Below are 19,063 nucleotides of genomic sequence, written 5' to 3' on the forward strand. Positions count from 1 at the left end.
ATATAGATTTAATAATTTTTCTTTTAGTCTTCTTTTTTTTTTCTTGAAGTGGTACTGACTGACAATAAAGTCAAAAGCATTATGCTGACAGGTTAGAACCACTGAATCTGGAAAAAAAAAGGCAGCCACAACAGTGAGAAGCCCCAGGAATTTCAGCAGGAAGGAAACTAGGAAAGTGGATGAAGTTTTCAGTGACCGTGTCTTTAAAGGCTTCAGTATCTGTTGTTTCTGGGTGAAGGTGGCACTCCTGGCTCCCTTCCACTGCCCAGGCCCAACCAGGCGATACTGATAGGAGTTGCAGGGCCCAAAATAGAGTTTCATAGCCAGCTTAGGATCTTTGAACAAGAGAGAGAGGAGGTCTGGCTTTGCACCTATCTCTAAGGCGAGCTCATCCAAGTAGTCGACGTAATTGGTCTGCAGTATCTGGCTCTGGCTCTCTCCAAACCTTAACGAAGGAAGAAAAAGGGGCAGATTCACAAAAGCTTCTCTGTTGTATAAGAACATTAGGCATTCAATAGCTGTTAAAAGAATGAAGGGGAGAATGACGGAATAAATGAGTTTTGAATGAAATCTCTGGTTGTCAAGTGTCAGTTTATCTCATCAGGAGGCCCATATCTCAGATTGAGAGTAGGCTGTAAAATAAAGACCCACGAATTCATGGAAGTTCTAGGAATGTGACAGAATTTACAACCATGATTATTATTTGGTATTTGGTAAGCAGCTTCAAGTCTCCAGGCAAGTAAAACTAGTCAAGATTGCTGCAAAGATTCATGAGATACTGCAGCTGGAAGCATAGCTCAGTGTCTTGCATGGAGGAGATGCTTAATATTTCCCTGTTAAATTATTAAGGTACCTGGCACTCTGGCTGGCATGTGTTAGATAAGTGAGAATTTGAACGTGAGATAACCCCTATATGTGATTTGAGGCCCCTCAGTCAACTTTCCAAGGGTACTTGATCACTACTGAACTCCTTTCCACTTTATCACAAAGTATAAATCCCTGACCCTTTACTTCACATCAACTCCCCCAGCTAACTTTTCAGAGATACTCAGACTACTGCCACCACCATTGTCCCCCATTCCATTCCCTCTTTAGCCACAGAGTGTGAGAGGATACAGAATCTAACATGGACTTCATACAAAACTGAAACAAAGTTAAGTCAAGGGAAAAATGTTCTGATTTGGTGAAATTTCTGTTTTTAAGTAGTTGGTTCTTAAGCTAGTGTGTGTGAGAATCACCTAGGAAGAACATAAACGTGCAGATGTGCAGCCCCATACAGAGATTCTGATTCAGTTGGTCTGGGCTGTGGCCCAGGAATTTGCATTTTAAAGAAGCAGGTAGTTGGTTCTTTGGGGAGACAGATCACCAGACTTGGAGAAACACTACTATGTAAAGAGTTAAAACAAATTCTTACAGGTCAATTCTTTTTCCATTCCTCTTGATAATGTCTGCCATCGTAGTTCTCTCTGAGAGCAAGGTACACAAGCCTAGGGAAAACAAGCTGGCTTGAGTAGTGGGTCTGGTTCAGTATCATTGCTTTATCTAGTAGTTGATCCCTACACTTAAATTCTGGCCATTTCCCTATGTTATACCAAGTCAGGGCTGCTATGCGATTGAACTCTGGGCTGTGCCACTTGCCTCTGGGTTCTACGTGATACTGCCCATGGATCACCAGGGTACACCAGGAGGTGGATGGGGCAAGAGAAGAGGCTGGAGAGGGATGGTAAGCCTGATAAGTCAGGAAGCCATTCCAGGTGGCTTGAGCTCCATTCTGAAGGTGATGGGAAGCTGTGGGAGGGTTTTCTGCAGGAGCTGACATATCAGATTTGCCTTTTGAAAAGATCCTTCTAGCCACTGGATTTTGGAAAATGGGGTCTGGAAGGGGAGTTTAAAGGCAGCAAGAATAGTTAAGAGGCTGTTGAAGAAAACTAGGTGAGAGACTGGTGCCAGCTAAGATGGGGTAGTGGGGATGGAGAGAGAAGATTGAAGTAGGTTATCGTTGTGTGCTTATGATTCCATTCCCTGTCCCAAGTGTCCTCTGAGCTTCAGACAGGTTGAAAAATGATCAGCTCCTCTGGATCTGGCTAGTCTTCAGACATTTCAGATTCAATGAGTCCAAAACTGAGCTCATCATTGAAGTCTTCCTGCTCAGACTTGCATCTTCTGTGTGTCCCCTCTCTAGTCACAGCACTGCTCTCTACCCAGTTTCCATGGCCTGAGATCTGCAAGTCACCCCTGGCTCCTCTCTCTTCTTCTAATTTTTCTATGTGGAGCCAAGCATTATGTCCTGCTGATGTTTCTCTTAACTATGTCTCAGGTTGCATCACATTTTAGCACAGTAGCCTTTTCACTGGTCTCTGAGACTCCAATCATTTCCATTTTTCAAATCTATCTTCCACACTAATTCTGAAATAACCTATCACAAATGTAATCTGATAATGTCTGGTCCTTGCTTAGAACCTTTCACTGGGTCTTCTGGCTGAAGAGCTTTCTTAAATGGAGAATCTAGGTCTTCAGTCCAGACTTAATCAGGGTCCCTAAGAGTCTACAAGATGGTTTTTATGTGTAGCTAAGTTTGGGAGGAGCTGATCTACATTTTATATTCAAGCTCCTTATCATGCCTTACAAGGTTCCTGTGTCCTGGTCCTTTCTTCTCTAAGAATAATCTCTCACCCTTCTCTGCCTCACACCTCATGTTCTAGCAATGTCAGATAGCTTGTAATTCTTCGTATGTCTTACGCCCCCTGTGTTCTGACTCAAGCAATTCCCTTTTCTGCACCTGGGAAAATCCAGCTATCCAGGAAATTTTCCTTGACCACATGCCCTCCCTTTATCCCACTCTGGTGTTGCTAAGCACCCTTTCTCTTCTACCCACACACTCCATGCACTCCTCTACCAAAGCATTTGTTTTATTATGTTGAAATGATTTGCCTAAATTTCTCTCTATCCCACCAAGTTCCAGCACAGGGCTAAGTATTCAATAAGTTTCTGCTAAGCTGAACTGAACCCTGGGATGAGGGACATACTAATAGCCTTTTTAGGAGTGCAATGTGCTACACAATGCTCAGATAGAAATATTTTAAATAATTTTATAGCTTTGTAGGGATCTGTGAGATTGAGCTACTTAGGTATTAAGAGAAAATTTGGAACGCTCTTCTCTTCTCTGCCATCCTATGTGTGGTTGAATTTACTCCTTGCCATGTCTTCTCACAAGACTTTCGGGATCAAGAGATTCCTGGCCAAGAAACAAAATGAGGTCACTTGCATCTTACCATGTCACTCTGAAAATACCACTACTATATGAATGGCTGGATGTGTTTAATCGGGAAAATGATTTTTCTCTTTGTGTCCGGGTTTCTGCAGTAGTGCTTTGGCTCAGTAATAAATATGCAAGATAAAAACAATAAATAAAAAAGAGCTAATTTGGAAACAGGCATGGAGTAGGCCCTCAATCTCTTGATTTGTGCATATTCTGAGGAATTTATAAACATCATGTAGGTAAAACCGGGAGTCATAGGTGGTTTCCTTCTTAACTGTTCTCGCATTAGTCCAAGAGAAAATATGTACTTAACTTCATGCCAACTGAAATTCTCTGAATTTTCTAATATTTTAAAGGAATGATTACAGATATATATTATCATTATTATATTTCTGAATTTGTTATCTTGTGAATTCCCTGCTAACTTTTTAGGATGTTAATTTTGTGAGAGCAGCCAAAATTGGCAGCCTTCTTGTTGGTGACCTCCTTTTCTAAATTTGTTCTTGAGTAAAATCTACCAGGTGTGAAACCCTCAGCTACTCACTTGTCCACTCACTTACCTTTGAAAATTCTTGTTATCCAACGAGCCTGAAGTTCAACAGTTGGGAAAATGGAACCTAGGGGCTGGATGAGACCAATGCATACAAGGGTTGACTTCTCCAAGTGAGGAGGGAACATATATTTGTACAGCAAGACCTTATTATTCTCTACTTTAACAAGATGATCTTCAAGAAAGGAAAAAGAGACAGTATATCCTGTTGCAAAGACAATGACATTGATGTCCTCCTCCACTGTGCCATCTTCAAAGATGGCAGAAGTTTCTGTGAGCTCTTTCACTCTTGATTTCACCTTGATGGCTACATAGAGTATACGACTTGGAAGATCATCATTTAGTACCGGTTCTTTCATAAGGTATCTGAAACATGCAGAAGAAAACACTCAGAAGGAGTACTTAAGGAGAGGTCTTGAATTCTCTTAATATTTTATGGGGTTGGCTCTGAGAATGAAGAGGTTTGCCAAATATCCATAAAACGTTCTAAGTTGATTGGCTGGCCTACCTCCAAACAGTGCTATCTGACTTTATTCTCGTGTTACATATCTCTGTGGAAAAACAGGTAGGTGATGTGGGTAAAAGACATTTCAAAAAAGGAGGCATCCCTAAGGGCTTAGACAAAATGCCAGGGCATATGGTCAATTCTTAAGTATTCCAGTTTTTATTATCCCACTGATGTTTTTACTGTTGTTTTATGTTATCTACCTTCAATTATCTTGCTGTTCCACTAAATGTCTATCTGATCATAAGAAAGGAAAAATTTGTTAAATTCACATTAGTTTTGAAACTTCTTAAGGGATTAGTATGAAAATTAATGCATAGAATTAAGTTTTCTTGATCCTAAATATCCAGAGTCTCTGTATATGATAGCATGGATGATGGAGCAAATTCTGCTTGTATTTCTGGAATTTCCTTTTTTTTTCTTTTGTAGATTTGATAACCAGTTTTTGAAAAACTTAGAATACATTGCACATGAATCAGATTTCAGAATATAGCAGCCACATTGCATTTGTTGAAAGATTGCAAAGCTCCTTTTTTTTTTAAAAGGGAAGGAACCTGTTATCAACTAAAGAAAAACATCCATTTGTTTGCTTGTGTTTATAAGATCAGTGATGTATAACCTTGAGATTAATAGGCAGTGATTATGTTCTTAAAAGCTACCCATAGGAAGAACCCTTATGGTGTACAGAGTTAGCAGCATAACAGATACAGAATTTAGGTCAGGTTTCCCACTCCACCCTCTGAAAGGAAGGTAACAATCTTTTAAAGCAGTCTTTTCCAATGTGGGACAGATCTAGGTATTAGGAAGTTCTACCCATGATCCTAGTTCTACTTTCTGGAGCAACTCATAATATTTATACTTCATCTACTTAAATATTTACTTTTTAAAAGATATACAGAACAAATTTGGAGTTCAACATCCAGGGCATATATGATACCATACTGTTAGTTTGTAGTTTGAACAACCATGTTAGCATTTTGGCTCTTTGCATAGAGAAGCATTTCTGAAAACCTTGATTACCAATTAGTATATAAAAAGGCAAAATAACTCTACTTGTTTTGTGGAATAAGGCCATAATTTTCATGGTTGAACCAACGATTCATCTGTTGTTCTGTCATCCATTTTACAACTTTTCGTGGCAGGACATTTCTGAGCATGGAGCTAAACTGGGTGTGATACACCATGTCCCAAGGATAACCATCTTCAGAGATACGGCGCAAGATCCAGGAACCATGTCTGGTGCTGATAAACACCTGGTGAGTAAAAAGGAGTGCAGTTTACATTAGGGCATCATCCCTTTGGGAAGAAACCCACTACATATATATCACATGTATGGCTCCAGAATTTGCTGTAATGTGTTTTAAAGACGATTGACCTCAAAATGAAGTACTTTCTAGCCTTCTTGCTAAAATCTGAACAAGGCAAGGATGCCCACTCTCACCACTTCTATTCAATATAGTATTGGAAGTCCTAGCCATAGCAATCAGACAAAAAAAAGAAATAAAAGGAATCGAAATTGGAAGAGAAGAGGTAAAACTGTCACTAAATGCAGATGATGTGATACTATCTAGAGAAAACCCTAAAGATTTCACACAAAAACTACTATAGTTGATAAACAAATCCATCAAGGTAGCAGGATATAAGATTAATATACAGAAATCTGTTGCATTTCTTTACAGAAACAATGGAATATCAGAAAAGGAAAGTTAAAAAAATCTTTTAAAATCACATAAAAAATACTTAGGAATAAACCTGACTAAGGAGGTGAAAGACTTAAAAATTTTTTCCCTTACACCATACACAAAAGTAAACTCAAAATGGATCAAAGATGTAAATGTAAGACAAGATACAATAAACCTCCTAGAAGAAAACATAGGCAAAACATTATCTCACAAATACATCTCAAAAATGTTCTCCTAAGGCAGTCTACCCAAGCAATAGAAATAAAAGCAAGAATAAACAAATGAGACCTAATGAAACTTACAAGCTTCTGTGCAGCAAAGGAAACCATAAGGAAAACAAAACAACAACCTACAGAATGGGAGAAAATTTTTGCAAATGATGAAACTGACAAAGGCTTGATCTCCAGAATATATAAGCAGTTCATATGACTTAATAAGAAAAAAACAAACAACCCAATCCAAAAATGGGCAGATGATCTAAACAAGCAATTCTCCAAGGAAGAAATACAAATGATCAATAGGCACATGAAAACTGCTCAATATCACTAATTATCAGAGAAATGCAAATCAAAAGTACAATGAGGTATCACCTCACACCAGCCAGAATGGCCATTATTCAAAAGTCCACAAATGACAAATGCTAGAGAGGCTGTGGAGAAAAGGGAACCCTCCTACACTGCTGGTGGGAATGCAATTTGGTGGAGCCACTGTGGAAAACAGTATGGAGATTCCTCAAAGGACTAGGAATAGACTTACCATATGTCCCAGGAATCTTGCTCCTGGGCATATATCCAGAAGGAACCCTACTTCAAAATGACACCTGCACCCCAATGTTCATAGCAGCAGTATTTACAATAGCCAAGACATGGAGACAGCCTAAATGCCCATCAACAGATGACAGGATAAGGAAGCAGTGGTATATTTATACAATGGAACACTACTTAGCCATAAAAACGGACAACATAATGCCATTTGCAGCAACATGGATGTCTCCAGAGAATGTCATTCTAAGTGTACTAAGCCAGAAACAGAAAGAAAAATACCATATGAGATCGCTCATATGTGGAATCTTAAAAAAAAAAAAAGAACATAAAGACAAAACAGAAACAGACTCATAGACATAGAATACAAACTTGTGGTTGCCAAGGGTGGTGGGAAGGGACAGACAGGGAGTTTGAAATTTGTAGATACTGACAGGCATACATAGAATAGATAAACAAGATTATACTGTATAGCACAGGGAAATATATACAAGATCTTGTGGTAGCTCACAGCAAAAAAGAATGTGAAAATGAATGTATGTATGTTCATATATAACTGAAAAATTGTGCTGAAAATTGACATGACATTGTAAACTGACTATAATTTTATTGAAGTACAGTCAGTAGTAATGTGTCAATTTCTGGTGTACAGCACAGTGTCCCAGTCATGCATATACATACATATATTTGTTTTCATATTCTTCTTCATTAAAGATTATTGTAAGATATTAAATATAGTTCTCTGTGGTATACAGAAAAAATTTTTAAAATCTGTTTTTATATATAGTGGCTAGCATTTGCAAATCTCAAACTCCCACATTTATGCCTCCCAACCCCTTTCCCCCAGTAACCATAAGATTATTTACTATGGGAGTCTGTTTCTGTTTTGTAGATGAGTTCATTAGTGTCCTCTTTTCCTCTTTTTTTTTAGATTCCACATATGAGAGATATTAGCTTGTGAAGTAGTACTTACATAAAATAGTGTTGAATTGTTGGTCTGTGTGTGGTTATATACTTATGTCCCGATTTTTTTCCCACTGTTGCACTTTGGTTGACTTGGCAACACTTTGATTAGGTATTAGATAATATACTTGAATATTTCCATGAATGTCCCTTCCCATTACTTATTGTCTGCTCTTCTTCCTTGGGATCAATCCATGTTTTGCATTGGGAGCTCTGCCTATTTTATTCACTCTCTTTCTGCTGTTACCATTTCTCAGCAGGGGAGTCTAACCCGGCTAGCTCCACCACCTGCAATAGTATGCTATGCCTGAGGATTTGAGGTCAGGGGTTATTTCTCTGAGATGCATACTGCAGGCCAAGGGCCGAAGATTTGGTTTTTGGTGGGGAAGTGTATGGATGACTCAGCACCATCCCATAGTATTTTGAGTGGTGCTCTTGGATGATGGTAGAGATTGCTGCTGTAAACTTATGATCGTGAACTTCCTTTAACAGATGCAGGGTACACTCAGGAGTATGGTGAGTTTAGGCTGTGATTTTTAAGCTTTGCAGTACCTGATTCTCTCCCTTACATACATAGCTCCTATGAAGTCCCTGGTGAGTCTTCTCATAGAAGGATTGAGAGTACCTTGCTCTGTGTAAGAGACTCTATCATAATTATCTGTTGTGTTATTAATCTAATATATACTAAAGAGATACTCTATTTGAAAGATTCATGAGCTGGAATGCACACAAATATAGCCAGGGTGGTTTCTTAATATTGAATTTGGCACAGTAGACAGGCTTTTTACATGGTAAGACCCATTTAAGGAAATAGACTCTTACAATCCAAGATTTGATATCTTTGGAATTCTGCTCTAAGTCCAAATCATTGACTTGACAACATGTAGTGGTCTGGTACAGAGCGTCACTTGGTTGAGAGCTATACTCCCTTCCTTAAGCTTGGCAGGTATTCCCAGCAGGTAGGAGGCTGGAGCTGGTGGCTCCCCTATCTGAGTTGGCTCTTTAAGACTTTACAGTTACTGCCTCCTCACTTGTTCTTCACGCTGAGGTCTTACAGCTTTGAAAAGTGAAAAGTGGTTTATTTTCACAGAAAAGGTGAGGACCTCTTGGGTCTAGTAAATCTCTTTCTGGTGTTAGTGACCTACTCGGTCCCCAGGGTGGGACAGGTCCCAGTGAAACCCCTTCATGGTGCCGTTGATCACATTTGCTTCTGGGCATCCTGAGCCCTGACAGTGTGAGACTCAGGACAGGACAGTTTTGCTGGTTGCAGACATGGCCATGGGAAGTCCTGTGTAGCCAGAGGAAGCCAGGAGGGCATGCTGGGGGCCCTGGCCCTCTTGAGAGGGAATGCACTGGGGAGAAGAACCTTGGCTATTTTCCCATCTTTGCCTAGGTCTGTCTTTCTCAAAGTGATTTTTCTTTTTTTTGGTGTTCACAAAAAATAATTTTCTTCTAATTCTTTCTGGTACACAATTAAACATTTCCCAGCCAGAATGGAAATAGTCAAGACAGTAGTGTTTCTTGTAATACCTTATAAACAACAAGACGCAGTCACATCCCCTAGAGCTAAATAGGTAGTTGGCCTGTCTTCCATGTTATCCCAGGTGATAATTTTATCAAGTGGATTTTTTTTCCCTGCCATTTCCAACCATCTCTGTCAGCATTATCTGCAAGTTGTGATGTTTGACTCTTTGGCAGCTAAGCTGTGTCATTCCTGAGTAGGCATAAAGATAACAGCAGTTGGAAGGCTTCAGGGAGCACCTTGTGATCTTGGCTGGGAGTCTTAACTGTTTATTTAATCTTTCTTTTCATGATTCTTGGTAACTATGGACTGTTTACATTTCAAATAGGATTCAAATATGCACTAAGTTTGTAAAAGGCACTCCCCAAAATATGAGGAGTTCAACTTCTTGAACCGCCTGGGTAGGAACAAGGCCTCTTGTGCAGAAAGTCATCTGGTCCAAACTCAAGTGAAGGAACCATAGCCCAGAGAAGTAAAATGACTCACTCTGGGTTGCATGGCTGATCAGTGGCAGAGCTGGGAGACAAACTCTGGCTTCTTGATTTCCAGATTTTCTGCAATACCACACTGAACAACCAACTAATCAACCAATCAACTAATCAACCAATTAATGAGCCATGGTTATATCGCTGAGATTTTCCAATATGCCCCTCCCCTCTTTTCTCCCCCTTACAGTACGATGTAAGCAGAGAGCATCATACCTGAGCAGCCTTCTTACTCAGCTCGATGGCGATATCTGAGGCTGAGTTTCCCATCCCAATCACCAAAATGTGTTTCCTTTCAAACCCCTCTGGGTGCTTATATTGGCGGCTATGGAAATACTGGCCTTTGAACTTCTGGATACCTTCAAGGGAAAGAGAGACATCCATGAACTATGTCAAGTTAATTTCAGTAAAGCTGTATGCCAGCTTTTCCTTTCTGGGGTCAGTCGTTTGTTTTGCCTCTTTCCCTGTTAGAGGAGTTACAACATCAAGACCAATGAGCAAATTCAAAGTATGGTTAGGATGATAGCACTTCATGTGTAATAACTAGAAGTGTAATAATTAGAAGAATATTTATCATTCTTATTTTTCAAGAGCAAACAAAAACTAAAATAAGCTAAAAACAAGGCACATTGGAAGGTGAGGGATGGTTTCCACGTTGCAGTAAGTCAGCAACTTAATGGACAAGCCTTTTTTTTTTTTTTTTGAAGATAAGCATCTCTGTGTCTTTTCCCAGGAAAACGGGACTTTATCAAAGTCTTTGTCTTTGATGGTGGGTTGCTTGAAATAGCCTTTGGATCATTAGCTCTTGAAGTGTGGTTCCTTGGCCAGCCGGTATTATCATCACCTGGGAACCTGTTAGAACTGCAAATTCTGAGCTTCACACCAGACTGGCAGAGCTGGGAATGCTAGGGGTGGGGCCTAGCAAGTTGTGGTTTTAAAAGCCCTCCAGGTGATTCTGTTTGAGAGTTTCATTGCTTTAGACCAGCAAGCTGCAATTCGGGCTGCATATTGAAATCACTCAAGCAACGCTTAATGGACCTGGGCACACCCTATACTAAATGAGTCTTTGAAGATCATTAGAGCTTTAAAAGCTCCTCAGGTGGTTTGAATAATGTGAGGCTGGGACTGAACCACTGTATTAAAGGTTTTCCTGACCGCCTTGGAAAGGAAGTATGCTCTCTGAGGGAAGGGCCTGGGAGCTTCCATCTTCCCCTGCTTTCCCCACATCCATCACTGCCCGGTAGGAGCATGTGCTTCCAGAAACTCTCCCCAGTAACCCTGGCTGTGGGCATGGTTCTGTGGAAAAGTCTCCAGGGTTGTAACAAAGTCATGAAGGTTTGGCAGGATGGAAAAAAGCCAAGGGAGGCACAGGGCTGAAAAGGCCTCTCCAACAGAGAACTAATTAGGGTGAGAATTCTCTGAACTTCTAAGATTTAATGACTTTGGGGGAGGTTGGCTGAATTTCCTGATAATGAAGACCTGGAGATCAACAGAAACAAAGATGCTCTTTGGAGACTTCGAAGTGTCTTTCTAGCTCTATCCGGATCTTAATGTTACACCCAGTTGCAGCAGCTGGTTCTGCCTGTCAATCCAACCTGGACATCTAATCCAAAAAGCTGGGGATCCCCGCAGGCCTCACCTGGAAATGAGTCCAGTGGGATGTTAGGGACGATGTGATGGCCACTGTAAACCATGACTGCATCAAAGACAGCACTTTGCTCCTTGCCGTTTCTCTCAGTAACAACCACCCATTGGCCAGAGGATAAGAAATCCGGGTGTTTTCTCACACTGAGGATGGTTGTCTTGAACCCAGAGAAGGCATCATTGAGAATTACTCTGGCACAACAGGGGCCTTGTCCAGGGTGCCCTGGGAGTGGGGATGGGTAGAGTGCAATGTACCTCTGACTCCATTTAGGTTCCCTTTGAATCCATTTCAAGCCTCTTAAGGCAAAGACTCTAAGTGCGCCCTGCTCCTTCTTCTTTGGAAGGTGCTACCAGTGCTGCTTTGTGCTAGAGGCCTAACTCAGCAGTGGGAACGAGTGTGTGAAGGACTGAATAAGGACTTGAGAGAGGCCCAGAAAAGGAAGATGAGCCCTGGGCAAGGTACAAAATACATGTTAATCACTCAAGAGATTGCACAGTCAGTATTTATCAAGAACCCTTTTTTGTGTTCACCTCTGTGCAGACTCTGTGTTAGAAAAGATATTCCATGTGAAGCCCTTTGCACAATGACAGCAGTCCATAAATGATAAGTCATTCATATTTATTATTTTTAAAACAGAGTACATCATATTAGCAATACACTTCATGATCTGATTTGGATGAAATAATTTATTGGTTCATTGATTTTTTTTTAATGTTGTTTGCTGTCTGGAGGTTTATGAATTTTTTAAAGTGTGCGTAAATGTTGTCTGTGTCTGCTATATATATAAGAAACAATGTCAAAGGAAGCAATGCTTTTCTCACTTCCAGAGGAGTTGCATGATTCTCCTCTTGTTGGCAAGTATTCGAGTTCTTTATACATGCTTTTCACATTTTCAGATATTTTTCACAATGCTGGGTTGACAAATTTTGAAGCTGTTCCTATTAAAAATGTATATGGAATGCTAGCATAAATCTTGTGAAAAGCCTATAAAATGTCTAGGCATTTTCAGCTGAGAGTAAAGATTTCAGATTAGTAATTCAGGGTAGTATATTCACTAAAGTACTGTGGATTCTTGCTATTTAAAATGTGGTGCCAGGACCAGCCTTCAGTATCACTGAGAGTTTATTAGAAATGCAACTGACCTGAGCTGGTTTGCTCCCCTTAGGTAACCTGGTGGTTCTTTGCTCCTGGGAGCTTGCCATGTTGATACAGAACTTAGAGTGAGCACCTCCTTTTACAGTTTGAGTTGAGCCCCTAACATCTTATGACTTATACCAACTTTGAGACCAATAGATGGAAAGTGAGTTTTCAGAACCCCTCTCCAACCTCCAGAAAACAACAGCAGTAAAACAATAAATAAGAGAAATAGAAACTGGGGGAAAACTGCATTAGATAGAATGGAACATTTTAATGGTATTTATATATGTAGATTTCCACCAAATCACCGATTATAAATGAATGTAATACAAACCTGGAATAAAACTAAAATTACTGAGAAAATGAGATATGTTTAAAAAGCTCCGCTTTATTTATTCAGAGATAGAATTTAAATTTTATTTCCTAAGCATAGTTACTAATTTTCAGAGTGTAGGTTATTGATAAAAATTCAGGATGTTTAATGAGAATATTGTCTTTTTTTCTTGTTGATTATTAGTTTTTGAGGAATCACAGGAAAGGTAGTTACAATTGTATTTCAAAATGATCTGACTGACTATTCTTATGTTGCTGGAGAATGCATCAAAAATTAGCAAAAATAGTTTCTACAGGCTTCTGGGATGAAAGGAGAGCTGTGAGTTTATTTAGTCCATTTTTCTAAGAAGTTGCATTTCTATGGAGAAGGTAAGAATATGAAATAACAGTATGATTTTTTTTATATGTCCTTTTAAAGGAAATGAGTCTTTAATGGTTATAAATATTAGTTTAGATGCAGTTTCACCATCAATATCATCATTCAAACCATTAATTTTAACAGATATTTTTCTTCTGTTAATGTACATAATCTGTAATATCAGGGGTAATGACACTACTTTTTGGGCTTTCTACCATGCTATTGTTTTTTCAGGAAATAATCAGATTAGAATACTTTGTTTTATTCACAATTACTTTCATTAGCAGAGTAACTTCTCTATTTAAATGGGAGCTAAACTAATGTGGAGAAAACCATTCTCCCCCCACAAAATACATACCTGGAACTGAATATATTTTAGAAGATCAAACTTTTTGGCAAAAATCCTGAAATATTCCAGGAACTTAGAATTGTGCAAGAAGTTTGGAAAGTCTTCAGGCATTGGAGAGTCACTGAAACAGGACATTTCTTTGCTGGTGTTGGTGATGACGGATTGATAGATACTCGCTCGGCCGTCTTCAACATTTTCCTAAAGAATCAAATCAAACAGTAATAATCATGTCTTTAAAAAAAATCCCTTGGTTTCCTACTCTTTGTCCAAATCTCGCCCCTGTGTGATGTGATCCTTTTTCATTGCTGCAGTGTGACTGAAACATCTGGATGACGAGACACAGCAAATGTGCTCTATCACCCTGTGCTCTAGGGCCAGAGGGGCTGTCCCCATTGGTGGGACTGGGAGTGGGGACCGTCCTTCTCTGACACACTGCAGGATACTTAGCATCCCACGTCTATACCTATTTAACATCAATCATTGTGGTGACAACCAGCCCCTTTCTGAAATTCCCCCTGGGGAGGCTATACCCATCTCCCACCTCTTTAGGAACCAAACCCTGGGACACTGGTCAGAAAACATAATGGAGAATTTCAATTAAAATGACTACTGTTGGTGGCAGGTGATTTTCACATCTTAATTTGAATCCCTTGCCTTCATTTTATGCTCCATGCAAATGAACCTTTCTCAAGTGATAACGGTGAGTAACATTAATGCCAATCGAATCCTAAACTTGATGCTAAATGTTAGCAAGTAGGCTTTGGTAGAACAGGAGGCAGCACCTGCTGTGGTTGAGTTTACAATTTCCTCTACAAGAAGTGCTCTGCCTACTGATAATGTTCTTTATGTTAAATCATATAGGAGCCAAGTACAGGGAGTCAATGTCTGTGAAAGCAGCATGGTATCAAAGAGGCTTTTATAAGAAATTTAAATAATGCCACCCAAGAGCTCCTCAATAGATGCTTCTGCATTTGCAGGGACTAAGGCATAATCTCTAGGTGCTGTTAAGATTTAGCACTAGGGTGGGGTGTAAAGAAATGGAAAGGTTGTAGGAACTCATAGATTAATTGCAATGAATTACTTAATCTTACATAAACCACATTATAATCTCTTCCACAGAATGATAAATAAAGGAAAGTAAATATTCAACTCTAATTCCACTGCCTCAATAAATCAGTTGTGCATGTTGCTTTCTCATCATTCATAGAAAATCATTACTTTCCTGGCAAGTCTTTAGATCAAGCCTCCTTAGATTTTCGCAACACCAAGAGAGGCAGCCTGGATTAGCAGAAAGTGGTCTTTGGAGTTAGAGGTTTGAACCCATCTCCTTCAGGCTGGGTGAGCCTGGACCAGCCAGTGCCCCGGAGCTTCAGCCCTCTCGTCTGTAAACTAGAGATGTTCCAGGTGCTCAGTGGTGTCATCATTGTTCCATGTTCCTGAGGAAGCTATAAGCTGCAGCAGAGGCGTCAGCTACACAGCTCACTGTTCACCACAGTAGAAGAAAGGCACCAGGCAGCTACTCTGACACCATAGAACCGATACAGGCAGACTCACTATCACTGTCTGAGTTTTCTGATGTTTCCTATACAAGGAGTTGTTCTTGGTTTCAAAGAATTAAAAAAAGAGCAGGCTGAGGGATCTTGCCTCTTTTATTAGCAAAGCTCTGTATATGTGTTGGGCTTCTGTGTCTTAATTTCAGGGATTATCTGCACTAACATGAGTTACCAAAGCTAAAGTGACATTTGCTCTCAGATGATGCCATTTAAAAGCAATGTGTAGAATCCTTGCTAAATAAAAGTCTGCTTTTAAAGCTCCTCCTCCCTCATACATTTCACTTTTTCTCTTTCTTCCTCATTGATTCATTCATGTATGCATGCATTCATGCCTACCATAGGCCCTTTTCCTTGAGCAAGGTGTTTAACTTTCCTAGTCCAGAGTCAGGGCTCAGATGATAACAGTGTTACAGTTTTAAGTGGCTTAGTTAAAATTAGTCAGGTTAGGGCATGCCAGCTTTCTAGGTAATTAATTTGGTTGGTGTTACTATTAACTGTATTAGAATGCAAAGAGAGTTAGAATATGAAGTGCTTTCTGTCTGATACGCAGGGATACTACGATCTGAACTCTGGATGAATAACTCATGGTAATTTTATTTAGATTTCAAATAAATCTAGCTTCAAATTGCACAATACAGTCCTCCTTTGATACTTATAGACGTTTGGTCCCAGGCCCTCTTGTGAATGTACGCACCCATGGATGCTCAAGTTCATTCTGTCAAATGGTGTACTATTTGCAAAGAACCTCCCCGTATCCTCTCATATACTTTAAATCATATCTCTAGATTACTTACAATACCTAATACAATGTACATGCTATGTTAATAGCCAACGTGGCAAATATAAGTTTTGCTTTTTGGAACTTTTCTGGATTTTTTTCCCCCCAAATATTTTCAATCCACACTTGTTTGAATCTTCAGATGTGATATGGAGGGCCAACTATATTGAGTTAAACTGATGTGCAAACTATTTCTGGATGTTTCAACATGATTGAACACAATGTCCTTGGCAAGACTGAATGTCTGAGTTTCTTATCCAACCAAGTTCTCAGAATATTCCATGAACCAAACAACAAGACCAGATAATTTTATAAGTAATACAGAGCGGAGTCTGGAGTCAGACTGAGTTGATATCTAAATCCTCCCACCTTTAATGGCTTTATAACCATGGGTAAGTTACATAAGGTAGAATCCTCATGTTCTCCTGTAAAACGGGGTTCATTAATAGTTCCAACATTATGCAATTGTTATGAGGCTTTGATGAGATTAAATAAAGTACTTAGCACAATGCCTGACTCTAAATTTTTTGCCTCTATTACCGTTATTACAGGCCACTGGAGTTAGTCTTACTAAACCAGTCATAGTTTTGAAATAGCTACACTAAGATTGACTATTACACTATAGCCAACATGTTTTTTCAAGTGCCTTAAGTTGGCTTTCAAATACGGTGGGCTCCTCTGCTAGGTCAATTTTTAGGGGATTTCGAGTGATGAGAAGAGCTGGTTCTGATGTCTGAGCCCCTAGAGTAACTTCAGAGCCAGGGCACATCTCTCCTTTAGGGGCCTTACTTGTGCAGTTTGTCAGCAACTGATGATGACATCACAATTATTTTTCTGAAGGTCAAGTAATAATCTTTATTGTTGGGCTGATTGGTATATAGCTATGAAAAAAAGCTTTGTCTCTAGATATACTTCTTCCTATGTTGGCTGAAATAGGTGTCTATATGATTTGACAGATCTGGGTAAAGTCAAGTTTGCTTGGGTTATAAAGGGAAGGTGATTCTCATTAATAAACAGATATGTATCATCTGTCTCTCCCGTCCAGGCCCTGAGCTTGGAGCCCAGGATAAAATGCAACCAGGACACATAGTTGCTATCTTCGTGGAAATTGCTATTATGTTGCATGAAAGTCCTTTTAGGGTGTAGGGATGGAAAGTGGAGACAGAATAAGATGAGAGGCTTTTCTCTCAACCAAGACAAGGACAGGAGACACAGCTTTCAAAACAGATAAATATAACTCACATATTTACTTAAAAATACAAGCACTGCCTAAACATGATATTTAAGCTCAAATACAGACAAATAGTCTGAATTCCCTAGCAGATAGAATTTGCTATAATTTACTTGTTTAAGAGAAATGATCCTATGATGAGTATTTTCATAGTGTAAACTTTTCTGAATGTCAGACTATGTAGCGAAACCAAGTTAGTTCAGACAGCACTGATTTAGAATTTATGATCTTTTGATCATAGGCTGACGGAAGTTTATCTTTGGCTCTATAAAAATAAAAAGGTTGTAAAAACTGAATTAAGTTTAAGAAAGTTTATAAGGGTAATATTTAACCTACTAGAGGGATCAAGCTTATAAAGCAAAAATAGATCAACTTATCACAAATGTGACTCTAAAAGCTTAGTCTTTTTCCTTATGAAACATCATTATCTTGACCTCTACCAGTCAATAGTGTGTTCTCGTGGCTAGTTACTCCAAGCAGTTGGAAATAATAACATTCTATTTCTTTAAACATATTCTATTATTCCACATTATCACCCTTTCAGGTGGACCTTAGAACTGTCTGCCCCATTGCTTGAAATAAGTGTAATTGAAAAGCTCTTTTCATTTTCTTGTCTTACAGTGAGGGGGGAAAACTGTTGTTCCCAGATGCTGTCTGCTAGCCTGTGGGCTAGTTGGATTTGAAGAATTCAGGGGAACCTTGAAAAATAGAAAGTCTGAGTAGGTCTGGTTTGGGCTCAGACACCTATATTTTAGAAGTGCTCCCCAGCTGATACGTATGTATATACAGTGAACACTGGGAAACAGCATCCTAGCTCGGGTGTCCCTGCGGTCTGCCATCTCCCCATTCCACTGGTACTTCCCTGATTGCTGGCCTTGATCACTGGCAGAGCCTTCTAACGAAACTCCCTGACTCAGATATTGCCCACTTTCTTCACTGACTTCAAGGTAATGGGTTCACTCACTGGCATGTGGCAAAAGTCCCTCATAAGGAGACCCTGGCTATTCTCTCGAGTCTCATCAGTTATCACTCAGCTGCCTGCATCCTTTTTTCCAGCCATATCACATGACTTTCAAGTCTCCGAGGGTGTCAGGTTTCACAAGCTTCCATGCCTTCGCACATGCCATTTGCTCTGCCTAGAACATTGTTTCTTCATATTCGCACGCCTGATCTCTGCTTACTGTCAAGACAAATAAAAGCATCATGCTCTCTAGGAAGCCTGCCTTAGTCTCTGCTGAGTGAGATTCTGCAGTCTCCATGACACTTAGTGTATCAGCCTTTATAAATGTACAATCTGATGTGGATTTTCTTTAGTATTCCCCCCTGAACAATGACCCCTTTGGCTGCAGGGAGTGCTCAAAAATGTGTCTTTTTAGTACCTAGTATATGCTTGGTGCCTAGTATGCAGTCAGTTGATATGCATGTCGAATGAGTGAAGCAGTAAGTAATGTTAACAGGAAGCATTTTTTCATCATTGCAAATAGGGCTTAATGATACTAAAATGGACATTCTGTATCATAATGGGAATAAGTAAATGGTTTTGCTGATAGTATGCTATAAACTTTGTTTTGTTTTATGCATGAAAATGTTATGATTTTGCTGTTATTATGGTATAAACTTTATTCTTTATGCAAATATTACTTTTTTCAAAATATTATGGAAAACTAACCAAGATATATCTTAAATTGCTGGTGGAGAGGTTTAAGGACCATTGAATTTTTATTTGATTGCCTGGAGAATTACAAATATCTAACATGTTAAATTTGGTTCTATTACATGCGCAGCAGTGTACAAAACCTGAAGTTACATTGAATTATGACGTGACAGATTCTTTGGATAAATTTATCTACGAGAAATTCTGAATGTAAAACAAGGGGAAGGTAGTTATCTTTTCAGAGAAGGAAATGGCTTCTAAGCTAGTTCTGTATAATGTTAAACTGAACATAGAATGT

The 19,063-nt window shown here is 39.4% G+C and overlaps 1 protein-coding gene across 1 annotated transcript; it reads right to left on the bottom strand.

Annotated features, from left to right (window-relative positions):
* Positions 1 to 92: 92 nt before the first annotated feature.
* Positions 93 to 13,741, bottom strand: FMO2 (flavin containing dimethylaniline monoxygenase 2). Its single transcript, XM_015245121.3, is given in 8 exon segments — positions 93 to 119; positions 121 to 445; positions 1,415 to 1,487; positions 3,820 to 4,175; positions 5,368 to 5,567; positions 9,944 to 10,086; positions 11,367 to 11,529; positions 13,559 to 13,741. Coding segments are annotated over 8 exon segments (1,413 nt in total). The 5' UTR covers positions 13,685 to 13,741.
* Positions 13,742 to 19,063: the final 5,322 nt, after the last annotated feature.

This window comes from Vicugna pacos, chromosome 21, assembly GCF_048564905.1.
Source record: "Vicugna pacos chromosome 21, VicPac4, whole genome shotgun sequence".
NCBI classification, from domain to species: Eukaryota; Metazoa; Chordata; class Mammalia; order Artiodactyla; family Camelidae; genus Vicugna; species Vicugna pacos.